We start from the raw sequence: 27576 nt of genomic DNA, 5'->3' as shown, positions 1-27576 counted from the left end.
TACCCTTGCCTATTTTTTGCTATTCTATATTCAACTATAATTATGGAGTTTTCCATTTCGTCTTTCAATTTTATCATTTTTAATATATATTTTAAATATGTTGTATTTTTATTTTCATTAAGTTAAAAATGATTTCTAATTTCTCTTAAAACTGTCTTTGTCCAAAGGGTATTTATTTGTGTATTTGTACATTTTGAAATACTGATGGCATTAGCTTTAACAAATTTCTAGTTTAATCTGTTAGGATCAGAGAACATACTTTGATTTCTATTCTTTTAAATTTATTAAATTTTGTTTTATATTCCAAAATATAGTCTATCTTGGTTAATGTTCCATTTCCACTTGAAAAGAATGTATTTTCTGTTATTATTGGGTAGAGTATATTTTACAAATGTCTGTTAGGTCAAGGTGGTTGATAGTATTATTCAGGAGTCAGCAAACTTTTTCTGGAAAAAACCAGATAGTAAATATTTTAGGTTTTGGGCTATGTAGTCTCTGTTGCAAATTCTTATCATTGCTGTTATAGTGCAAAAGCATCTAGAGATAACATACATAAACAAATGAGCACGGTTGTTTTCCAATAAAGCTATTTACAGAAAAGGTGGTAGGCTGGTTTAGGCTGTTGGGCCATAGTTTTCTGACCCATGATGTTTATTTTTGTATATCCTTGCTGAGCTCTGTCTACTCGTTTTATCTATTACTGAAACAGGAGTGTGGAAATCTTCCAATACATTTTTTGATTTATCTATTTTTTTCCATTTGGTTCATTTTGGTTCATGTATTTTGAAGCTCGGTTATTAAGTGAATACACATTTAGGATTATTACATCTTCTTGATGCATTGACCCTTTTATCATTATATAATGTCCTTCTATATCCCTGATTGTTTTCCTAGTGTGTCTGATATTAATAAAGTCACACCAGGTTTTTTTAATAAGTGCTTGTGTGGTATATCCTTTTCCAATGTATTACTTTTAATCCAACTACATTATGTATTTAAAGTGGGCTTACAATTTGTCTTTTTTAAAAAATCCAATTTGACAATATTTGCCTTTTAATTAGTGTTTTAGGCCATTTACATTTAATGAAATTATTGATTTTAATTTTTATTTATTTTTAATCCTCACCTGAGGATATTTTTCCATTGATTTTTTTTTTTTTAAACCACTGAGCTAAGCCATCCAGGGTAAAATGATTAATGTTTTTATACTTAGCACTGCTGTTTTATTTTTTCTGTTTGTATCCTCTGGATTTTGTCCTTATATTTCCCTCTTCTGCCTTCTTTTGGATTATTTGGAAAAAAATTTAATATTCCATTTTAATTTATCTATTGGTTTTTTTTTTTTTTTAACTCTATCTTGTATTTTTTTTTCCATTGGTTGTTCTTGGGGTTACAATATATGCACTTAACTTTTAAAAAAAAGTTTTTATTTCCTTTATTAATTGAGAGAGAGGAAGTGAGAGGGAGAGAGAGATAGAAACATTGATGAGCAAGGACATTGATTGGCCACCTTCTGCATGCCCCCAGCTGGGGATCGAGCCCACAACCTGGGCATGTGTCCTGACTGGGAATCGAACCAATGACCTCCCGGTGCATGGGCCAAAACTCAACTGCTGAGCCACACTGGCCAATCTATGCACCTAATTTTTAATAGCCTACTTAGAATTAACACTTTAACATTTTACGTGGAATAAAGAAATCTCATTACACCATAGCTTCCTTTACCTTGCCTCATTTATGTGGTAATTGTCATATCTATTACAGGGGTGGGGCAAAAGTAGGTTTACAGTCGTGAGTACACAAAACACAGTCTTGTATTATTGTATTATTTTCCATATGAACAAACTGTAAACCTACTCTTGCCCCACCCTGCATATACATATATATTAATCAGAAAATGTTATATATTTTAAGTTTTGCCTTTCATATATATTTTAAGGAATGTAAAGATATAGAAATCTATTCTATTTGCCTGTATATCCCATTCCTGCTGTTCTTTATTCATTGCTGAAGTTTTCAAAGTCCTATTTCCATTCCACCCAAACAGCTTCACTAGGCATTTACTTCTTTTAGGGCAGGTCTCCTGGTAACCAATTCTCTTAGTTTTCTTTTATCGAGAATGTCTTTATTTCTCCTTAATTTCTCAAAGACTATTTTGTCTGGAAATAGAATTCTAGATTGATCTTTTTTTTTTTTTCTTTTAGCACTTTAATAATATTGGTTTTGTCATCTTGGGCTCCTGATGAGAAATCTGCCATTATTTGAATAATTGTTCACCTATATATGATGTTTTGATGTCTCATTTTTCTCTTGCTGCTTTCAAGTTTATTACCTTATTTGGTTTTCAGTAGTTTGTTTTGAATTTCTTTGCAATTATCTTGTTTGGAGTTTGCTAAACTTTATGACTCGTAACTTTATACCTGCTGTCAAATATGTAAAGTGTCTAGCCATTATTTATTCTGATATTTTTCTACATTATACTCTTTATTTTCTCTTTCTTGGACTCCAGTGACATGAATGTTAGACCTTTTGGTATAATTCCAAGGTCTCTGAGTCTTGGTTCAATTTTGATAATTTTTCTACTGTTTAGATTGGAAAATCTGTATTGATGTAACTCCAGTGTTATTGACTGTTTCCTCTGTCATGTCATCTCAATTCTGCCATCGAGCACATCTAATAAATTCTTATTGCAACTATTCTGTTTATATTCTAAAATCTCTGGTTTTGATTCTCAAAAGTTTAAAAAATTCTTGTTCTTGAGAACAGATTCATTGAATCTACATAATTTTAGGCTGACATTAACTTTATCTCAATTATTTAAGTATTTCACTATCTCTGTCTTCCATTAATCCTGTCTAATTGTTGTATTGTTTATATTTATAATTTGTATTTTCTGTTTGAATACTTTTAATATCTCTTATTAGTCTTTGATAACCTGCAAAATCACTATTTTGTGTCTAAATGGGTTTTCTTTTTTCCTATATTAGTTGGAATTTATTAGTATTTCAGGATTGAGTATTAATATCTTTACTTAACTCTGAAAAATTCTCATCTCTTTCCCATTCTCTCTAATCTTTTATTTTGGAATTCTAGTTAGATATATATTGGATTTTCTCTTTTCCATTCATCTCTCTTTCTCTTTTACCCTCTTTTTCCCCCCAGTCTTTTTTTCTCTCACTTTTTCATTTTGTTTAATTTCTTATCTAATTTACAATTTACTTAGCTATTTTTGTTGTACCCAATCTTCTATTTAAGTTTTCCATTGAATTTTATATTTGTTATTATTAGTTTTATTTGTTATTCCATGAAATGTCATATTTTAACATATTAAAACTTTCTTGGAATATAATTCAGATATGGAAAATAGACCAAATGGAAATAGATGTAGCTAAAAGGTTTATCACAATGCAGAAGTCTATATAATGACTTCTGTTACTTCAGATTAAGTAACAGAATCTTGTCAGAACTCTGAAATGCCACTCATATTCTCTTCCAATCACTACATCTTCCCTTTCCAGGATAACCACTATCCTAAATTTGATGGTAATGAATTCCTTGCTTTTAGTTTTACTGATTGCCTTGCCATTTAATAGACTTTTAACAAATGTTTTCTATTTTCTTTTCAGTTTATTTAAATCCAGTAAAAATATTTTATATCTGTCAGTTGCAATATCTGATGTCCTTGTAGGAATGATTCTGCTCTGTTGTTTCTGCTGACTTCCTGTGACATCTTATTTCTTCATATATCTGCCATTTTCAAATGTGAGCTCAATTTTGTGAGAATATTATTCATGGAAAAATTTTAAAGCCTGACCTTATGGTTTATTCCTCCAGAAAAGATTTGTGTTTGCTTCTGCCTGGCACCAGGTTTAATGCTTTTTGGACCACCTAGGTACTATGAATTTGGACCCCAAAGTGCATGTGGGTTGGTTTCTGGTCACGGATTCTAAAGACAGACTTTCTCTTGTCTTCTAAGAGTTAAAGCGGAGATAGACTCAATTGTGTTGGGAGATGTTTGAAGGTTCTTATTTTGTGCAAGAAATGAACAGATGCCCTACCTTGCTTAGCTCTCAGGCTTAGTTTTTAAGTACTAGAGGTCTAAATAGCTGGGAGCAATAGCACATGGCCTTCAGGAGCAGAGATTTTGGATTTGCTTATGTTTCTGGATAAGTGCTCCATGACCTCTTAGAATTTTCCTTACTTCCATGTATGTGCTTAAAAGAAGGTTTAAAAATTTTATAGAGCATTTTAGGTGTTTTGTAATGCTACAGCTTAAGGATGTCTGTTCACTATATTGACAGAAATTAAAAAGTCAATTCATTTTTGAGAGCACATGGAGTTTTTGTTTGGGGAAAATAACTTTTTGATCTTTTGCCCATGTCAAAGTAAAACAAAATTCCCATGGTATGACTAAATAACTCTGCATAATAATATACAAGATTCATTTTATTCTCTGTTGTCAGAGGTGCATCTCTGTAAAGGGCTCTGAGTGGTTAGGTCAGGAAGGTAGAGCTTCTTAACAGCCATAAATAAAATAACTCTGCAAAAAACTGCATAGTATAAATCTCTAATATAGCACTGAATTAAACGGTATGGGAAATATATCTAAATGTGTAAGTGTAAATACATCTATGTAATGTTTTACTAACCTTCATCAAGTATTTGATCCAACACCATTTTCTTGTTGTAATGCCAATGATGTCACCTTCTGGAAGGTTTTCCTTCTTTCCCAGTCTTGTAAACGCAGTCAAACTTCTGACATAAAGGACACCATGTATTAAAAAAAAGATTCCATCCTCAGTTAGGGTCACATCAGACACACTGTGTCTTTCGTTGTCAGTCAGGCTCCCTGTAGGCACTCTGATTCTGGTCCACGTATGAAATGAATCATTTGTTTGAAAGGTCTCCACATCGGCCACCACCACTACTGATGCCGGAGCACAGGCATCCCAGTTTGATATTAACTGACTACCTTGTGGCGAAGAGATGGGTAAAAAGCCAGGAGTCTCAGGTATTGTAAACCAAGGTAAAATAAGCGGGAGCAGGGAATCTGCAATAAAGCAATCTTGAAAAGCCACGTTATTTCCTTTAATCTCTTGTAGCACGTCATCTGTTGTTATTGGTACTGCGATAACCCAGGCCCTGAGAAGAAGAAAACAGAGAATGTAAGAAAATGGTCTCTTTCTCTTCTCCCATCCACCTTGCACAGTGCTGGCATTGGTCATCTTTAAACATTTAAAAAATTTTTTTATCAACATAAACCCAGGTAAAGTAAATCAGATAGCACTAAAATGCTACCCAGTTCTCCTCATTCTTGACTCGTTCCCAAAGGAAAATGATCTTGACTCTTTTTTTTTCAAATCATCACCCGAGGATATTTTTCTATTTATCTTCAGATAGAGTGGGAGGGAGGGAGATGGAGATAGAGAGAGAGACACACACACACATTGATTGGTTGCCTCTCCCATGACACTGATCAGGGCTGGGGAGGAACCTCAACCAAGGTACGTGCCCTTGACATGCCCTTGACTGGAACCGAACCCGGGACTCATTAGTCCTGGGGCCCACACTCCAACCACTGAGCAAAACTGGCCAGGGCAGATCTTAACTCTTAGTACTCTTTCTTCTGCAATGTGTATTCATACTCTCAAATGTTCTCAAATAAATATTCTCACACTGCTCTCTTAATATATAATTTTTATACTTTATCTGTTGGCTTCTTACATGACAGATGAAGATGTATTTCTCATAGCATATACCTACCAACACATCTTCTTTTCAAATTAATGTCACAATGTTTAGCTAAATCTATAGTGTTCATATTATTAATATATACATATTGTTTTCTACCAAGCCAGTTATTGTACTGTGATTTATTTATTTACAATATTTTCCCTAGAGTTACTAAATACTTAGTTTGAAATTTTGTGTAGTTTTCTAACTTTTCAATAGGTAGCTGAAGAGGTGTTCCATAATCCTCTGCGGTCAATGCACAGGTAATCTAGTGCTTGCTTCCTGGGATTTCCTTTCATTCTCTGGGTGGAAGCCACTGTTTACTGGGTTTTTCTTGTTTTGCTAAAGCACATTCTTCAGTAAGTACCTCTCTGCCAAAGGGTATGTCAACATACATTTTTTGAGATCCTGAAATCCAAAAGCATCTTTAACATGCTTGATCATTTGGCTAGGTGGAGACGTCACAACTTGGATGGCATTTCTCCAGTCTTTTGTATTTAGGTTAATTAATGAGAATGACACATTGATTCTTGTTATTACTAAATGGGTTGCCTTTCCATAAGTTTTTAGGGTCTTCCTTCTTTTTCTTGTTATTCTAAAATTTGACAGGGCTGGGTCTTATCTTTTGAAGTGGACACACAGAGGAATTTGTGAAAACAAGCACTTAGCCGTAGCTTAGAAGTCAGAGAAAAGTTCTGGGGAGTGTTTCTTAGCAGGCCAATTCAGAGACATCAGCAGAATGGTCAGTAAATGTGTCTTTAGTTATGTCCTCAATGAATATATACTGGGGTATGTGGTGATGGCATTCTGCCCAGGACCCCAGAATGGGTTCCTGCCAGAGAAAGAAGACCCAGTGTTAGGGTAACTGTAGGGTTGTCACCAAACCTCTCTGCCCTCAGCCACGCCACCATGAAAATCAGTGACTCTAACATTGGTTTCAAGTAGTTTTTAAAAAAATCACCAGTACCATTTTGTTCCATTGTCCACTGGCTATAAAGTCTCACATATGGAGCCACATTACAGCTCAGTATAGTGACTGTTTTGTTTGAATGGATAATTGGTCATTTACAGGCCTAGGAAGGACCCAACACTCAAGGCCTGGCCAAGATGTACTGAGCTTTTCAATTTTCCATGTCTATTATTTTATTTTCAAACATTTGCTTTTTAAAATTATGACTGTAGCCCTGGCCGGTTTGGCTCAGAGGTTAGAGCATTGGCCCGCAGAGCAAAGAGTTGCGGGTTCGATTCTGGTCAAGGGCACATACCTTGGTCGCAGTTCGTCCCTGGCCCTGGTCAGGTTATGTGACACAGAGACAACCAGACGATGTGGCTCTATCACATCGATGTTTCTATCTCTCTAGCCCTCCCTCCCTTCCTCCCTCCCACTCTATCTGATGATAAATAGAAAAACCTCCTCAGGTGAGGAATAAAAATAAAAATTAAAATAAATAAAATAAAACAAAATTATGACTGTACATTTTTCAATTTTTCTTACTAGTTTCCCATTTTATAGCATCTTAGTCTCCTTTTATGTGTATATATTCTATTTCTGTGAAAACGGTATTTATATTGTTTGTGAAGTTTTTTGCTCCCTGCTGTGTACTGTTTCCTCTGAGTTCTGTGGTTCTTTTTATTGGTTTGGGTCTCTGCATTCATGTGGGAGGCTTTCTGTAACTGTCTGGTGGTCCTTGGCTGTCCATTAATATTTAAGAAAGAAGCAGTAACAAGCTGTAGAGTCATTTGTAAGGGGTACCTCTTACTCCCTGGTGCCCCACTGTGCTTCTTCCCTCCCACCTCCAAACTTAAGTTCTTTTAAGTAAGTCTGCTCAGTCAATCCAAAGAGCAGTTCCTTTCTGTCTTGCCAGGAGGCGATGTGCTAAGTTTCCATATTCATGGGATGGGGCTGGAGGCAGGGGCTGAAGATCACGCGGGGGTGCTGCCATCACATTCGACTTCCCTTCTGCAAGCTCCTGACAGAATGTCTGTGCTCTGCTGAGAGTCAGTTACCACTCTCTCTCCTTCCCATCCTCTGTTCTTGCTTTCCTTCCTGTTTGTCCTCATAGGCTTGCAACTTTAGAAACTTTCTCTGTTATTTTAGTGAGATTGTGGGAGAGAACAGAGAAAATAAATACATTCTATCAGCCACGTTTTAATTTACATCCTTCAAACTGAAGTCCATGAAGTCATGTTCTGCTTAGAAGCTTAAATGGTCCTTTATCGATATCCAGGGAAATATGAAAACTATCTCAATCAAATGATTTTCAGGGACTGTGCACTAGTTTCTTCCTATTTTGTTTTACCTGCCATGTTGTATTTCAGGTGTGTTCTTTCCTCTTGCCTTCCAGAACTTTATGCATCCCTCCCCTCTCAGGGAGCACTCATTCCCTTTCTTCATCTGTCTAGCTCTCCTTTGAGTCTTGCCCAAAGACTACATCTTCAACTTTGCTTCCTTGTGTTACTGTGAAGTATATCTTTCATAGGGATAATCTTTTCTAAACCAGATTGGTCAACCACGTGAATGATATTTCATGGTATCCAAGGCAACTTTTTAGAAACAGTCTTCTGATATTCTCTACATATGAGTATTTTCTTTATATATTTAAAAAATATTTAATAATTTTATTATGAATGTATGATATATACAAAAGAGTATATGGTACGCAGGCATGCAGGAGGTGGCCAATCAATGTTCTCTCTCATTGATGTTTCTATCTCTCTCGCCCTCTCCCTTCCTCTCTCTCAAAAAAGAGAAAGACAATCTACCAATCTATTAATATAATTAATAACCTTCCAAAACAAAAAGCACCAGGCCCAGATAGGTTTACTGGTGAATTCTAACATTTAAGGAACAAATTATGCCAATTCTCTACAATCTCTTCCATAAAATAGAAGCAGAAAGAATATTTCCCAACTCATTTTATGAGGCCAGTACTACCCTAATACCAAAATCAGACAAACGCATCACAGATAAAGCTACAGACCTTTTAAATCCAACAATGTGTACAAATAATTATGTATTGCCCTGGCCAGTGTTGCTTAGTGGTCAGAGTGTCAGCGTACACACTGAAGGGTCATGGGTTCAATTCCATTAAAGGCATATACCTGGGTTGCAGGTTTGCTCTCTAGCCTGGTCCAGGCTCGCGAGGGAGGCAACCAATTGATGTACCTCTCTCACATCGATGTTTCTCTCTCCCTCTCTGCCACCTCCCTCCCTTCTACTCTCTCTATAAAAAAAAATAAAAAAAATCAATGGAAAAATTATCCTTGGATGAGGAATAATAATAATAATAATAATAATAGTGCTGTGACCAAATGAAACTTATTCCAGTTATGCATATATGGCTCACATTTAAAAACCAATGAATTAATCCATCACATCAACAGGTTAAGGAAGAAAAAGCATATAATTATATCAATAAATGTGTGAAAAGCGTTTGATAAAAACCAACACTCATTCATGATAAAAACTGTCAGCAAACTAGCAACAGAGGAAAAATTCCTCAACCTGATAAAGAAGCATCTACAAAAAACATGCAAAAAAACGTAATGATGCCCTGGCCAGTTTGGCTCAGCGCTGGCCTGCGGTCCAGAAAGACCCGGGTTTGGCTCCCGCTAAGGGCATGTACCTCGGTTGCAGTTTGTCCCGGCCCTGGTTGGGTTGTGCGGGTGGTGGCCACTCGATGTGTCCCTTTCACGTCGATGTTTCTCTCTCTGTCTCTCTTCCTCTCTCTCCCTCCTGCTCTATCTGAACAAAAAATGTAACAAAAAAATGTCCTCGGGTGAGGATAAGAAAACCAAACCAAACAAACAAACAAAAAATGTAATGATGAGAAACTATATTCTTCCTCCTAGGAACAGGAACAAGGCCCCCCTATTCAACATCATGTTGGAAGCACATGTTGTATCTTTTAGTTATAAGCCCCTTGACCTATGCCTAGGTATTCAATAGAATAAGAAAGTCCGTCTACACCCCACGATAACTTACAGTAACAGATTTTACTTCTCTAGTAGAATTTGTGATAAGCAATTTGTGTGTGTGTGCGCATGCACCTGTGCGCTGTTGGTGGCAACGATTGTGACATTAGTCATACCACTGTGCCTCATTTTTATGAATCAGCAGGAAACATTTTAAGATATTGCCAGGATTTGCCACCATGCTGAAGGAGGTTCTTGGACTGAGGTTTAGCTATTAATACAGATTGTGAGACTATAATCAGGAGTGCAACTAGCATTTTCTGAGTTGGTAACTAGTTCTCATTATCACAATTTTTTTTTTTTTGGTATCATAAAAAAATCTACTTGGAAATTATACATAAGATAGTACATGAAATTCCACTAGGGTTTTAAAATCTTTTACTTTAAGTCTCTGATACTTATTTTACTGAATTTTAAAGATAAATTTTATATTTGAAATAAAAAAATTAAATACCCATTCTTGAGTCTGATAAATGGAAAATAAACTTTTCTCCTCAAAAACGTGTAGATGACTGGCCTCTGTCCCAAAGTGGCCATCTGTTTGCTAAGTATAGCGGAATTCTGTAAAAAAAAAAAAAAAAAAAAAATCTCTTTTTACTTTTTTTGTAGCCAGATTTATTTGGAAATTACATCATGTTATATTAAATTTATTATTTTAGTTAAGAGACTATATTAATAAATTTACTACATTTTTAAGATTCAGGTTTTTTTTCCTACCATTTAGCCCCCTCCCCCATTAGAATTTTATGAATTATAATTAAGTCATAATCCAACTTATACCATGTTGGATATACTATGCACAATCAGAATCCTGGACGAACTGAGACTGAGGACCCTTAAATAAATACCCTTAGTTTTTTGGGTTTTTATTCGCACCTGAGGACATTTTTGCATTTATCTTTAGATACAGTGTGAGGGAGAGAGGTAGGAAGAGAGAGAAAAACATTGATACTAGAGACACATCACGTGACTGCCACCCACATGACCCCAACCAGGGCTAGGGACAAACTGCAACTGAGGTACGAGCCCTTAGCGGGAACCGAACCCAGGACTCTCTGATCCACGGGCCGCTGCTCTAATAGCTGAGCCAAACCGGCCAGCGCCCTTAGTTTTAATATCAGTGAAATACATAATGGAACATCTAAGACTAATCTGTTAGAATTATTTCTAAATGAGCCTGCTTTCAAAGCAACATACTCTTTCAAGGCAGGTTTCAAATTGTATCTGGAGGCTTTGACAAAAATCCTCTTAGTAATAGACCAGTATGACATGCTCCTTCTTTTTCTCGTGAGATTTAAGGAGAAGTTGAATTGACTGGAATTATCCCTAATAAGGCATTTTTAGAATAGAAGCAACAGTTTTATTATGAGGAATCCCTGGAATTAAAAAAATCAGATAAAAAGGGTCAGTCTAGAATTCCATAGCTCCTTTCTGCCCTAATCCTCCCAAAATGCTCCTGTTTGATTTCCTAGAAATACATCAACCACCTACAAAGGAACCTTTGAGATTGCCACATGAGTGTCAGTAAGAGTGCAGCCACTGGGGCTATGGGGTTATGTGACAGATTTAACCCATTTCTGAGAGTGGGAATGGTGGTCAGGGAAGGCCTCCCTGAAAAATATACGTTAATGATTTTGATAGAGAAATATAGGTTTGCTTGGTAAATAATGAACAATATATATTTATTAATATGTTTTTATTGATTTTTTTAGAGAGAGAGGAAGGGAGAGAGAGAGAGAAAAACATCAATGTGAGAGAGAAACATCAATCAGCTGCCTCCTGCACGCCCCCTACTGGGGATTGAGCCCAAAACCCAGTCATATGCTCTAACTGGGAATCAAACTGGGACCTCGCAGTCCATGGGACAATGCACAATTCACTGAGCCACACCAACTGGGCAATAATATTTTTTTAAATTTTGTTTCTGAAAACCTTATTCACCATTCAGAATTTAAAATACAACTATTTTTCATATAACAGTAAAGGAAAAGAGTAGATGAAACATTCTTAATATAGTTTGCTTAAGATGGAAATAAAATATAATTAGCAACACATACAACAAGATGGTAGGAAAAAGGACAGGCCAAGAAAAAGTTAAGACAATCATTTAAAGAAACTTAATAAAAACATGTTTTTTCATTAAAAGGATAATTCATGGTTTTAAAGATAATTTTCTAAATATAGAAAAAATTACCACATAGAAATTATCAAAAATATTAAAAAAAAACATTTAGTATATTTTCTTGAGATTTACCAAATGTAGGCTACTGTTATATATCCATGTTATATAAATAGAAGTCTATATAAATGATAGCATGATATTCCACTGAGTGAATCATCATCATTGATTTAACAATCCCTTATTGGACATTTAGGTGGTTTTATTTTTCACTGTTGGTAATATTGTTGCCATAAACACCACCAGAAAAATAGTCTTTTCCACAGTTAGGACTATTTCTCTTTTGATTAGATTCTTAGAAGTGTGACCACCAGGTCAAAAATTATGAATACTTTAGCCCTGGCCGGTTTGGCTCAGCGATTAGAGTGTCAGCCTGCTTTCCAGAGGGACCCGGGTTCGGTTCCCGCTAAGGGCACGTACCTCGGTTGCAGTTTGTCCCTGGCCCTGGTTGGTCGTGCGGGTGGCAGCCACTCGATGTGTCCCTTTCACGTCGATGTTTCTCTCTCTCTCTCTCTGTTCCTCTCTCAACCTCCCACTCTACCTGAACAAAAAATGGAAAAATGTCTTCGGGTGAGGATAACAAAAAAAAAATTATGAATACTTTAAAAATTCTTGATACATATTACCAAAATAATTTCTGAAAGGACGAGGACCATGCACTTTATTACTACTAGCCTATAACAGAATACATTTCACTATGCTAGTCAAACTTCGCATTATTATTTTTTAGTTGTAATATATATGGTTGCACATTAAATTTAATAAACTTTTTTTTTTTTAATTTTACCTGATTTTTCAGCAGCATTTGATAAATTGGGCTAATCTCCCCCTTTGAAACACTTTCTTACTTGGCTCCCATGTCACCGCTCCCTCCTGCTCTACTGGACATCCGCAGAGCTGGGTCCTAGTACTTTCTCTTCTTAGGTGATCTGTCCAATCACGTGGCTCCAAGGAGCATCCAATTCCTATATAACTCCTCAAATTTATAGCCCAGATCCCAAATTTTATATCTAGTTCAAGATCCATGTATCTATTTAGATTCTTAACCTTGACTTTTGGTTGTCTTGCGAGCACTTCAAACCAATATGTCCACAACGGAACTGCTGCGAGACCGCCTCTAAAACCTGCGTTTATAAATATTCAATGAATGAATAAAGAAGAAAAAACCCACCCAGAGGAGCCATATACAGCTGTGAGAGGAGTGTTTCAGACAATGAACAACAGTACAAAGGCCCTGAGGTAGAAGAGGATTAAGACTGAGACACTGAAAGGAAGATCATGACTAGTGTGCTGTAAGTAAGGGGGAGACTAGTACAGGAAAAGTAGAGAAAAGATAGTCAGGGGCCACCTTGTGCTAAACACTGTAGATCTTGGAAAATAGTTTGGATTTTATTCTTAGTACAATGGGCAAATGTTGAAGTAATTTTAAAATATAATTTTAACCATATTATTTTGAAATAGTTTGACTCACAAGAAGTGAGTCAGCCTTCCTCAACAACAATAGCTTACATAATCTTAGTGCATTGTCAAAACCAAGAATTGATGTTGATACAACCCTATTAACTCAGGTACAGGCCTTATTAAGATTTCAACATTTTTTTTTACAGGCATTCCTCCTCCTCCTCCTCCTCCTCCTTCTCCTCTTTTCTTCTTCTTTTTTCTTCTCCTCCTCCTCCTCCTCCTCCTCCCCTTTCTCCTCTTTTCTTCTTTCTCCTTTTTTCTTCTCCTCCTTCTCTTCCCCTCCTCCTCCTTCTCTCCCTCCTCCTCCTTCTCCTTTCTTCTTCTTCATCTCCTCCTTCCTGTCTCCTCCTCCTCCTCTTCTTCTTCTTCTTCTTCTTCTTCTTCTTCTTCTTCTTCTTCTTCTTCTTCTCTCTTCCTCCTGCTCCTCCCCCTCCTCCTCCTCTTCCTCCTCTCCTCCACTTCTCCTCCTCCTCCTCTTCCTTTTCTCCCTCCTCCTCCTCCTCTTCCTCCTCCTCCTCCCCCTCCTCCTCCTCTTCTCCTCTCCTCCTCCTCCTTCTTGCATAATTCTGTGAAATTTCTATCAGATGTGTGTATTCATGTAACCATGACCACAATCATAGAACTGTTTCATCACTTTGTGTTAATCCTTAGTCAAAACGGCCCACCAACCCTAACTCCTGCAACCACTTATCTGTTTTCAGTTACTATAATTTTGTCATCTCCAAAATTTTATAGAAATGTAATCACACAGTATTTAACATTTTAAAATGACTTTCTAACTCAGCATCCATCCAAGTTGCTGGGTATATTAATAGTTCATTCGTTAAACATAAGACCTAAATTATAATATACTTAGAAGAAAACGGAATAAAACTTCATGACATTGAATTTGGCAATGAGTTCTTAGATATGACTCCACAGGCACAGGCGACAAAAGTAAAAATAGACAAATTAGGCTTCATCAAAATTAAAAGGTTTTGTTCATTAAAAGACACTATTGCCCCAACCAGGTAGCTCAGTTGGTGAAAGCATTGTCCTGATATGCCAAGGTTGGGGGTTTGATCCCCAGTCAAGTCACATATAAGAAGAAACTAATGAATGTATAAATAAGTGGGAAAATGACACTATCAACAAAATGAAAGAAAATCTTTGCAAATTACATATATTTAAGGGATTCATATACAGAATATATAGAGACCGCCTAAAATTCAACAACAACAAAACCCAATTAAACTAGGCAAAGGACTTGAATATCATGTCTCCAGAGATTATGCAAATAGCCAATACATAAGTACATGAAAAGATGCTCAACATCACTGATCATTAAGGAAATGCAGATCAAAACCACGATAGGTAGAGGGACCATTTTGCACTCATTAGAATATTATTAAAAAATAAAAAAAAGATGGCTTCGTGGGTGAATTTACCAAACATTTAAAGGAGAATGAATGCCAATTCTTCTCATAAGTCTTCTAAAAACTGAATTGAGGGAACACTCCCCAACTCATTTTATGAGGCCAGCATTACCCTGATACCAGTGCCAGAAAAGCAGACTACCAGGAAAGAAAACTACAGGCCAATATCCCTAATGAATATAGATATAAACATTGTCAACAACATATTAGCAAACCAAATTAAAAGAATCATACATAATGATCAAGTGCTATTTATCTCTGGGATGCATGTGTGGTACAACATACGCAAACCAATCAATGTGATACACATTAATAGAAAGACAGAAATCATCGGATGATCTCGATATAGTAAAAACATTTGACAAAATTCAACATTTGTAATAAAAACTCTTAGCGAATTAAGTATAGAAGGGACATACTACATCATAATAATGGCCATATATGACAAACCCACAGATAACATCATACTCAATAGTGAAAGATTGAAAACTTTTCCTGTAAGGTCAGGAACAAGACAAGATGCCCATTTTCACCACTCCTACTCAGCAATGAAAAAAAAAAAGGCATCCAAATAGAAAATGAAGAGTAAAATTGTCTCTGTAGATGACACGATTTTATATGTAGAAAATCCTAAAGACTCTACCAAAAAACTCATAGATCTGATAAATTCAGTAAAGTTGCTGGATACAAAATGTAACATACAAAAATCAGTAGTGTTTCTATACACTAACAAAGAATTATCTGAAAAAGAATTTCATTAACAATAGCATCAAAAACAATAAAATACTCAGGAATAAACCTAACTAAGGAGGTGAAAGGTCTCTACTCTAATAACTACAAGACATTGATGAAAGAAATTGAAGAAGATACAAATAAATGGAAAGGTATCCTGTGTGCATGGATTAGAAGATTTACTATTGTTAAAATGTCAATACTACCAAAAGCCATCTATAGATTCAATGCAATCATAATCAGTATGGCATTTTTTTTTTTTCAGTAGAAGAAACAATCCTAAAATGTATATGGAACCATAAACTACCCCAAATAGCCAAAGAAATAAGAGGAAAAAAGAGGCAGGCATCACTCTTTCTGATTTCAAGCTATAATGTAGGTAGGGTTGGGTGAAATGGAGACATGTTGGTCAAAGGGACAAACTTTTATTTATAAGATGAATAATAGTTCTGGGGATCTAATGTGTAGCATGGTTAGTATAGTTAACAATACTGTATTACCCAGTCAGGGCATGAATTAAACAATTGAAAGTTGCTAAGAAAGTAAATCTCAATTGATTTTACCACAAAAAAGAAGTAATTATGTAAGGTGATGGAGGTGTTAAAAGTGTTACTGTGGTAATCATTTCACAATATATAATCAAGTTATCACGTGAATACCTTAAACTTACACAATCACTTAGATATCAATAAAGCTGAAAAGAGAAACCAACATTTGTTCAAAACAAAACAAAAGTCATCAACAGGAGAATGGAGGAAAGTTTTGTGGAATGTTGAAACAATGGAATATCATATAGCAATGAAAATGAATGAACTATAGGTATATGTATACACAACATAGACAAATCTTATATCATGTTGACCCCTCTCCCAAGGCAATATGCATCATGTATATAAAACATGATTTTATTTATATAAAGTATAAAAACAAAACAAAACACAAAACCCACTAAATTGCACTGTTTAGGAATCATATGGTAAACTAAAAAGAAAAGCAGAGCAATTATCACCATAACATTCAGCAGAATGCTCACTTCTGTGGGAAGGGAAGGACAAATGTCCACACAAGCACCTCTAGAGTGGAGGGGAAAAGTGTGTTTACACAGGTGACACACAAGGAAACCTTTTGTACTATAGTTATTGTTATATTTCTTGATAGTGGCTATATGACCATTTACTTTTTTACTCATTAAACTGGATACTTAGTGGTTTTTGCTTTTTCTTTATCATATAATTCACAGTTAAAGTGGTAATTCAAGGGGAAAAAAACCTGAAATAAAATAAAACTCTGAACCTTTTAATATTTTTTGATCAAATTACAAATAAGTTTCATGTACCACATCCCTGAACTGTACCATACCTCTGGTCTTCTTTTTCAGGGGTGGGTGTTGGGAACAGAGTAAGGTTTAGAGGGGGAGTTATTTTGATGAGAGACAGAGGTGAGTTGAGGTTTAAAGATGAAATAAAATACAGAGATGTGTTAAAAATTAGGGATTATTTTGTTCAGTCAGGTATAGTTAAAGAAGAGAATGAAGAATGAAGAGTCAGGGAATAGAGTTAGGATCTGGGTGTCTGTTAGGTACATTACACGTTGGCGGATGAAAACCCAAACAGATAATTTACATTTTGCCAGAACTATTTTGTTGATGATTTATCAAAATTGTAGCATTAAAATAATTCCCTTGAACTACTCTTGTGAAAACATCCTGATTTGATCATGGCAGGCATCTTGAAGGCAATGATACCTGATCTGAGACCTAAAGCATGAGTAAAGAAGAGAGGGAACGAGCAATTGCTATAGAGGAAACACCATAAGCAAAGACACAAATGCACAGATCAACAGGGGCAGAGAAGAGTAGCCAAGAGAGAATATCCAGGGCTTCGTGTGCCATGTTAACAGTCTAAGAGTTGAGAGTTCATGCTGTTTGTCATAAGAGAGAGCCATGGAGAGATTTTAAGGAAATTACATGGTCATGAATAAACACGGAAATTTAAAAAAGCAGAAAAGCAAATTATTAGGTATGCATGGACCAAATACGGTTAAAATGTGCATATGTTCATTTAAGATTATAAATTACTTAACAGCCATGCTTAAAGTATTTAATTATCATTAATTAATTTTATTTCCTCTACAGTTGATTGCCAAATAAAACAGTCAATTTATTGTCATTCTGATTTATCAGTCCACCTCTTGTGAGTCTGATTACCGTGAGTTATGATAACATGCTGTTAAAAAATCAGACAGATCTTGACTCATTAATATGTAAACAGCCCCATAAGAAACTAAAATTGCTCATTTTATATTTTTCTTCAATTAATTTTACTTGTGGCTGAAGGCATAAAAATCTTAAAAGAGGTAAATTTGTAACAAAGAAAAGGCTTGTGTATTCACCGCGTTGCACTGTTAGGAAATTCATTAGTCTTGAAGTGGTAAAGGGTTCAATAAGGGACTGGACAGATTTTTGAAAGATGACTTCAAGACAGATGCTCAAGGAACACCTATAAAGCACTTTAAAGGTCAGCCTCTTTATGAATAATGAGGTTCATAGAAAATGCAAAAAATGCTCAGAAAAGGATTATAAAGAAAAATTTATAATTGTAGAACTTGAGCACAAATTCAAAACCACTATAATGACTAAACTCAACTTAATGGATAATCTAAATGTATGTAGTTAGTTCTAGGCCACTTAAAATAAATGATTCATAGCCCTTAAAAAAGAAGCATAGCATATTATTTTATCTATGCTAATGTTTCCACCTACTAGTGATGGTTTAGTTGTATTCCATAGCAACTCATTTGGGCTGGCATGTTCTGGATCATATATCCATATGATAACCTACAAAATAAAATGTTGGCATTTCTTTAAATTTTGCACAAATTTCATTTCTAGTTGTGGCAAAACATAACCATAAAAATGAAATCACACTACACAGGTTATTGGTAACTTGCTTTTGTCACATGATACACCATGGGCATTTCATTAGACATAGATCGAATCCTTTTCTTTCTTGTTTATTTTTTTTCTTGAATAGACAATTTATTCACATAGTTAAAACAAATATTAAAAATAATGAAAATTATCTCCCACCCTGTACTTCATCACTCATTTCCCATAAGTACACCCTACAAGTAACTACTCTTCCTCTCTCTCCCTCCCACTCTACCTGAACAAAAACTGGAAAAATGTCCTCAGGTGAGGATTAAAAAAAATATATAGACACATGGGCTCATTGATCCAATATAGGAAGTTTATTATTATTATTTAAAAATATATTTTATTGATTTTTTTAGAGAGAGAGGAAGAGAGAGAGAGATAGAAACATCGATGTAAGAGAGAAACATCAATTGGCTGCCTCCAGTGAGTGCCCTGACCAGGAGTTGAATCAGCAACCTCCTGGTCCATGGGACGATACTCAATCCACTGAGCCACACTGGCGGGCTATTTATTATTTTTTTTACTGCATCTTTTTCTAGTAAATTACTGCTTTTAGAAAATAATATCTATAGAGCTTTAATTTCCAAATAATATCACCTGATTTCAATTTTTAAAACTTTATATATCTCTCTCTATCATATTTCTGATCATCCTCTAATCCATATGTTAAAGACCTTGAAATTCAAGACCTGTTTATTGTCTTAAAAATTACTGAGTGTTCTGCCCAGCCTGTGTGGCTCAGTGGTTGAGCTTCGACCCATGCACCAAGAGGTCACCAGTTCGATTCCGGGTCAGGGCATATACCCAGGTTGTGGGCCCGATCCCCAGTGAGGGGCAGGCAGAGGCGGCCAATCGATGTTCTCTGTCATCATTTCTCTCTCTCTCCCTCCCCCTCCCTCTCTCTCTAACATCATAAAGAAAAAAAATTTTTCTAATTACTGAGAATTCCATAGAGCTTTTGTTTTATATGGGTTAGATCTATCAATATTTACCATATAACAAATTAAAATTGAGAACATTTAAAGATCTTTATTAATTTATTTAAAAAACTACAATAAACCCATTACTTGCTAACATAGCCAACATATTTTTTATGAAAAAAAAATTATTTTCCAAACAAAAAAATAGAAGAATGGTTGTTTTACATTTTACATTACAAAATCTTTTAAATATCTGGATTAATAGGATAGCTGGATTATTACCTGTGTTCCTGCCTTCAAGGTGTTGGTGTATGTTGTTTGGTGGAAGTATAGAGGGAGAATCTACCCTCGCACAGATATGAGGGTGGAAAGGGTAGACCTCATGGACATCCTGAGAAGTCTGTGGAGGCCTGCTCTAAAAGTCCTCAAACCATTCATTGAACACCACTGCTCTGAACAAATTTTGTTGAAAAATTAGTTTGGAAAATTCCTCTTCTGGTAAGTATGGAAGATAAGAGGGAAATAATACAGTAGTGATCTATGAAGGATATACAAAACTTTAAAAACTGTTTTACCTGGATAAAATTTGGAGAGATATTTCTGTTGGGAAAAAGAAGAATCATATTTTAGTAAACATGTTAAATATTAGTTTGAATACTTCCAATATACATGTCTCTAAATCTTGTAATATCCCCTTTACATTCTATTAGAGATAAATTATTATATGCTAAATGTGAAGAAGCTACATATGGCGCTGGATGAGTAGCTCAGTTAGTTAGAGCGTTGTCCCAATATGCCAAGGTCGTATCCCTGATCAGGGCACACACAAGAAACAGCCCAAAGACACAGACAATAGTGTGGTGATGGCCAGAGGGAAGGAGGGCGCTAAGTAAAGGTGGGCAAAGGGTAAAATAGGGGCATCTGTAATAGTGTCAACAATAAAAATAAAGTAAAAAAAATAAAGAACCAATGAATGCATAAATAAATGGAACAACAAATTGAAGTTTCTCTCTTTCTCTAAAAAAAGCTACATATTGCCCTGGCCGGTTTGGCTCAGCAGTTAGAGTGTCGGCCTGCGGTCCGAGAGACCCGGGTTCGGTTCCCACTAAGGGGATGTACCTCGGTTGCAGTTTGTCCCCGGCCCTGGTTGGGTTGTGTGGGTGTCAGCCACTCGATGTGTCCCTTTCATGTTGATGTTTCTCTCTCTCTCTCTCTCTCTCTCTCTCTTTCTCTCTCTCCCTCCCACTCTATCTGAACAAAAAATAGGAAAATGTCCTCAGGTGAGGATAAAAAAAAAAAGCTACATATGTATATAATTAAATATAATGATGCTCATGCGTCATCACAGAAGGCCGAGGGGCTTGGATCTTCATACTTCCTTAACAACACTAGGTTCACATAGCCAAAGATGCATGAAGATAGCCAAAGATGCATGATTAATCTTCTTTAAAAATATGACATCATAATTCCACACCCACAACAATAGGAAAGTTCAACAAAGCTGAAAGATGGTTCTCTGAAAAGACTAATAAGATGAAAACACCCTCAGGAAGAAGAACAGGAAACAGAAGGGAGACACAAATAAAAATGTTAGAAAAGGTAAAACAGGCATACCTACAACTACCTCAGAAATTAAACAAATATAAGAAGACATTATAGACAACCTTACGACACTGAAATTTATACTAAAGTCGCTAACTGAAGACCTGGATAAATTCCCAGAAAAATACTATTGACGAAAGTGGATTTTATAAGAATTCGAATTCCAAACTAGCACAATAACCATTAAATAAATTAAGTTAGGAACTCTTCCTGACCCTTCCCCCCCACAAAACAATCCAGATTCAAGTGGATTTCTATGCAAGTTTCCATCAAATACTTAAGGAATATATATTTCCAATATTACACAAAATCTCTCAGAGGAAAGAAGAAAAATGACTATTAACTTACATGATGAGTCTAGAATAGTCTAGAAAAGATGGTATAAGAGGAGTAAAATCACAGGCCAATCCCACTCATGAATATTCACACACACACACACACACACACACACACTACTAAACAAAATATTAGCAAATAAAATCCATCAACGTACATGAAAGATAATTCATCAACACCACGTTGGATTTTCTAGAGATACAAGGTCAATTTAAAATAGAAATATTGATGACTCTTACTCACCAGATTAACATAGTAAAGGAGAAAAGCCATATGAACTTTTAAGTGGAAGCAGAAAAAAACTTTAAATAAATTTCAATTCATAAGAAAAATTCACCGCCAACTTGGAATAAAGGGAAACTTCCTTAACTGGGTAAAAGTTAACTTGTAACCTGTAACAAGTATTAGGCAAAATAGCGATTGATGACAGCCTCCCTTTAAGATCAGAAAGAAGCCTGGCCGGTGTGGCTCCGTGGTTGAGCATTGACCCATGCACCAAGAGGTCGCCGGTTCCACCCTTGGTCAGGGCACATGCCCAGGTCATTAGCCAAATCCTCAGGGGCGCATGCAGGAGGGGGCCGATCGATGTTTTCTCTCATCAATGTTTCTCTCTTCCTCTCCCTTTCTCTCTCTGGAATCAATAAAGAAAAAAATTTTTTTTTAAAGATCAGAAAGAAGACAAGGAGGCCCGCTATAATCGTTCTGGGAAACACTGTGTTCCCATGCAGTAAGAATAAAAGGAATCAAAGGCATACTTCCTGGAAAAAAATAAACATTATTTTCAGGTGATATGATTTGTAAAAATTCTAAGAGAATATATAAATAAATTATTAGAATTAATATAAGAATTTTGCAAGGTTGTGCAATATAAAAATCAATGTTCAAAAGTAAACTGGATTATATACAATAGGAAGTTCTGGTTAGAAACTATAATCTTAACAATTTGACTATTTAAAAAAAGATGTTTCTATTAATTAGAGAGAGAGGAAGGGAGAGTAGAAACATCAATCGGCTACCTCCTGCACGCCCCCCAATGCGGACTGAGCCAGCGACTGAGGCATGTGCTCTGACCAGGAATTGAATGGAGACCTCTTAGTCCATGGGACAATGCTCAATCCACTGAGCCACACTGGCTGGGCAAAATTTGACTATTTATAATACCAACAAAAATATAAAGTACCTATAAATAAGTCTAATAAAAATGTCCAGGCACCTGTATGAAAAATTACAAAATTTTATTGGAAGACATGTTAAAGGACCTAAATAATGGAGGATTGTGTACTATTCTTGAGTAGAAAGACTCTCCAAATTGATTACAATATTTAGAGAGATTATATAAATCCCTGCCATGGTTTTTGTGGAATTTAACAAACCAATTCCAAAAATTCACAGGGAAGAAAAATAGGCCCAAGACATAGGCAAGAGAATCTTGAAGAAGGATAAGAGCTGGGGTCAGAATGTGATGGGTGCTTCAACTACCACTTATCGAGATTTTAAAATAGATCAGCTGAACTGAATAGCCAGCTTGGAAGGAAACAAACCCTTGCAGAAATGGAAAACTGACCTATGATAGAACAGGCATTGCAGGTAAATAGATTATTCAATAAATGGATATAAAAAATCAATTATTCATCTAGAAAAAATAAAATTGGATCCCTAGAAGCATGTACAAAAACTAATTCCAGTAGATTGAGGACTTAATTGTGGAAGGCAAAACTGTATTGAACTTTTAGAAAAAAATAGGAGACAATTTTTATAAACTTGCAGGTAGGGGAAGTTTCATTAAATAGATTTAAAAAGGCATAAACCCATAAAGGAAAGGGTTTATAAATGCATCTACCACAGTAAGGACCTCTTTTATCAATAGAGATAATAAAAAGTGAAAAGCTGCACAGAGTGGGATAAAATACTTTCAAAAATACATATGGTAATGTCCTAGTGATTAAAATATAATACAACGATTTTATTTATAAAAATAACCAAAATGGGTAAAATGCTCATTTAATAGAGAGCGAAGAAACATTCCTCATGATACATGAAAATATACTCACTAGTAATCAGGGAAATGTAAATAAAAAGCACAATGACATAATTTCACACCTACTCAACTGGAAAAATTAAAAAGTCAGATAATACTAAGTGTTCATTAAGATGGAGCACAGTGGGGACTTTTGTTCATTTCTAGTGTTAGATGTAAAATTTGGATAATCTTTTCAAAAATCACTGAGGCGTTACCTAATAAAGTTGAACAAGTACATATCCTAATTTTAGGCAATTCTACTTTTAGGTGTATATCTTAGAGAAACTTTCATTTCTGTGCATTAGATCAGTGCTTCCTAAACAGTTATGTACATACAAATAACTTGAGGATCTTATTAAAATGCAGGTTAGGATCCAGTAGGTCTGGAATGAAGCCTGAGATTCTGTATTTTTAACTAGTTCCCAGGAGGTGCAAATGCTGCTGGCCCTTGGACCACACTTTGAGTAGCAACGGCTCCAAGTCGCCAATAAATGCTTTGGCAGCAGAATGAGCAAAACACTCATACAATGGAGTACCACTGAGCATTCACAATGCAAGAACTAACGATTCCTGTTTGAACATGGATGCGTCTCAAAAGCATAATGTTTAGAGAAAGAAGCAAGTCACAGATAAATACATGATTCTATTTAAATAACATTCAAAAACTGAGAATACAAATCAATTTCTTGCAGTCAGATATTGTTAAACTATAAAAAAGCAAGGAACCACTTATTATACGATATTCAGGGTAGTGGTTAACTCTTGGGGGATGAATAGGATGTGATCAGTATGAACATAAAGCATAGTCTTAAGGTACTGGTAATGGATTGGATTACCGGTGTGATGGATTCATGGGTATTAGTTTCATTCTTATTCTAAATGGTGTTTATATAGGTGATAGATTGTGGAATTAGTTTCATTCTTATTCTAAATGGTGTTTTTATAGGTGATAGATTGTGGACATTTTATAACCTATGTAACAGAAAACACTTAGCTCCCCATGGGTTCTCTCTTTTGGGCTAGTCTGTCCCCCTTGGCAGGTGCTTCTTCTGTTTTCCCTTCTAAGTTATATTCATTCACCCTCATGTTACAATGAGTTTGAAGAGCTATCCAAGACAGAGTCCTTTTGGAATATAATGTATATAACAGAAATAAAGATTCTAAAGTTAAAAATAAGCTGATTAGAATATAAAATAAATAAAATTTTAAAATGTCAATAAAATATAAAGTATCTAAAGCAAAAAAAAAAGGAGTCTGAAAAAAACAGAATCAAATCCCAATGCTATCTTTTAGTGGCTGTGTATTTCTGTCCAAATTATTTATATCCAAGCTTACATTTCCACATTTATAAAGATAATAATACTTATATTTGTGAGGTTATTGTGACAAATTGAGGGAGATAATTTACATAAAGTGGAAACAGTATATGTTCAACTAGTGGTTGCTATAGTTATTTTTATTTTTTATTCTTCAATATAAGTTTGGCAGTATATTTGAGGCTATCTTGATTGGTGAATGAAAGCTTATATGGAAACTATAATTTAGATAACCCATTTGTTAATTTTGATAATTAAAACTTAAAGCTAAATATTCTTAAAAAGTATTTATAACCTTTGTATTCAAGATTGGATTACTTACATAATTTTATAATACCACATAAAGCAAATATTAGAACTGGCCACATATAAATAGCGTTCTTCTTCTAAATCCTAAAAGACAGTGCAAAAGAAACTATGATATATAAAGTTAACTTTAAACTAAATACAAATTTAGATAAAGGTATCTAAGTCAGAGAGGAATTAAGTTAATTATCTAAGATTAGAGAAAGTATGAATACATTTCAGAATAGGACTAATAAATATTCATATAATACTAATTCAATTCTTTAGTTACTCTCTGTAATTAAGAATTTACTATCATAGGTGACAAATTTAGATGGCTTATTGTTTCTATTATATTTGACTTTGTGAAATAATAAGAAATATATGTCTTTGCTCCCAGTTCCTGAGACTTTGACCATGATTCCTGACACAGAGCTCCTAAAACTCTTGTAAGTTCCTGAGTGACAGGAGAGTCTGACATAGAGCTCCTACCATTTTCCTTACTGAAATACAATTCAGTTAACTTTCTAATCTAATGGTTATCAACCAGAGGTGATTTTGCTCACCAGGGGACATTTGGCAATGCCTGGAGATGTTTTTGATTGTCATAACTGAGTGCTTTTGAGTGAATTTCAAAAGCCACATTCCCTTCTTAAAGATTGTAAGATCTGATGATACTACATAAATGACAGGTAATCCTGTATATGCATGTACTTGCGTGTTCTTATTTTTTTTACATAACATGTGTTGTAATGTTTCTGTGGGCGTCCAACATACCATAAAAGGGGAAGGAATCCTTTACTTTCTCAGGAATTGTGTTCATGAAACTTCAAACATTCATAAACTCAAAACGCCAAATTCAAATATTTTTAATAGGGGTTAAAAATGAATTAATATCCATCTGACCTCTCCCACGTCACTCTATCTACTTGATTCCTGAAAATAAAGATTATTAATTTAAAAGAAGGCATAAGCCCCAAAGTAAAGGCAGGATTTGTCACCCAGAGTCTCTGTAGCAGTAGCTTTACATAACTGTGTGGAAACTTCAGCTGTGAGGTGTGGAGCCAATACTTTGTTATTGACAGTAATTTATCAATACCTCTTATGTATAGTTACAACTTATACTATTTAAAACAGGTTAAATTAGGTTGAAAGCTAAAAAAAAAAAAAAAAGGCAAAATAAAGTGTAGCATGGATGATTATTCAAGTTTAATGAGTTATCATTAAAATCAACTTACTGGGCCTGTAACAATTGGTTTTATATTCTGAAAACCAGGAGAAGAACAATGCATTTCTGTCCTGGGCGATCTAGTATTTAAAGAGAACAAGAAAGGAGAAATAAGTAAAGATGCATATGAGATTAATAAAAATTGTCCTGCTAGTCTTTAAACCTAAAAACTTAAATTGTATGCTAATAATAAAAATTAAAATGTAGCAATTTGACTTCTATTTTCAAAGTGATTTTATTTTTCTTTTCACATCTATTTAATAGGAAAACATTTACATGAAATCACAGCCTTGAGTCTGAATGTCCACACTATATAAATGCTTTGTTATGTGTAAGCACACAGACATTGACATTCACGACAAACATGTTACCTTTTATTTTTCACAGAACAAGTTTTTGGCACCTTCCACTCAGAAAACAACGTTCCTTCATATTCTAACTTAATCTGAAAAATAAGATAAAATAGTTCAAACAAAAATTTTGCTCCAAAATTTTCATTTCATTGTTCAGATCTGGGTCCTTATTATTTAAAGAAAGAATAATTAAAATTTGACTTGTTTGAAATTATACAAAGTAATACAACAAAGGAAACTTTTCTGGGATACTACAGTAGTCTCCTCACAAAATTATAAGATCTAAAATTTTTTTTATTTCAAAAATAATATATTAAGTATCTAGGAGATGACTGGTACTCTAGTAGGCTCTGAGGATAAAAAAAAAAAGATAAATGAGAAATGGTCATCCTTTCTGTATCATGACATGATTTTTGAATATTAAATCACAAAATACTCAAACCAACACTACTGATTTTTGCTACTTATATATTTAAGGACTATTACTGGAGAGGGGGATATATATTAGGACAATAAATGAAAGGAAGAATATGAAATAAAAATAAAAGAATGACACTGTGCTATACAGCTGAGCATGATTAACTCTGCCCTCTGCCCTAAGGTTAAAAAAAAAATGAATACTGAAATATAGTTTTAAATAATTAAGTACTTACAGTACTTCTGGTACTAAAAATAAGGTAGTTTTTGGTGTTAGTGGAATATCTGTGGAGGAAAAGTTCAAATATGAATATTAAAGCTAATTTCTCCTACAAAGAAGAGTGATTCTATGCATGGTCAGAGCACATCTGGGCTGCCAAGAGATTTACATTTCTGCCCAAGCATCTTCCCGGAGAGCATAGTCAGAGCTAAAACCGAGGATTATCCCTGAACTATACTCACTACCCAAGGGGTGTTAGGGTTTGCTCAGTATCTGAAGACATTAGAATGAAAAGTACAGATGCTCCTAGATTTACGATGGGATTATGTCTCAATAAACCCACTGTATGTTGAAAATACTGTTAATTCACGCCCTGGCCAGTTTGGCTCAGCGGTTGGAGCGTCGGCCTGCGGTACAGAGAGACCCAGGTTCGGTTCCCGCTAAGGGCA

General features: G+C 35.0%; 1 protein-coding gene across 1 annotated transcript in view; it reads right to left on the bottom strand.

The window, feature by feature from the left end:
• The window catches only part of CATSPERE (catsper channel auxiliary subunit epsilon), a 76189-nt gene that overhangs the window by 47210 nt on the left and 1403 nt on the right, over nucleotides 1-27576 (bottom strand). Inside the window, 7 exon segments of the mRNA XM_036277762.1 lie at nucleotides 4650-5142; nucleotides 10163-10269; nucleotides 18257-18355; nucleotides 24943-25017; nucleotides 26148-26217; nucleotides 26509-26582; nucleotides 27144-27192. Of these exon segments, the coding sequence (XP_036133655.1) occupies nucleotides 4650-5142; nucleotides 10163-10269; nucleotides 18257-18355; nucleotides 24943-25017; nucleotides 26148-26217; nucleotides 26509-26582; nucleotides 27144-27192 (967 nt within the window).

This window comes from Molossus molossus, unplaced genomic scaffold (genome assembly GCF_014108415.1).
Source record: "Molossus molossus isolate mMolMol1 unplaced genomic scaffold, mMolMol1.p scaffold_m16_p_23, whole genome shotgun sequence".
NCBI lineage: Eukaryota > Metazoa > Chordata > Mammalia > Chiroptera > Molossidae > Molossus > Molossus molossus.
Note: the sequence above shows the minus strand (reverse complement) of the source record. Positions and strands in the feature narration are given on the sequence as shown.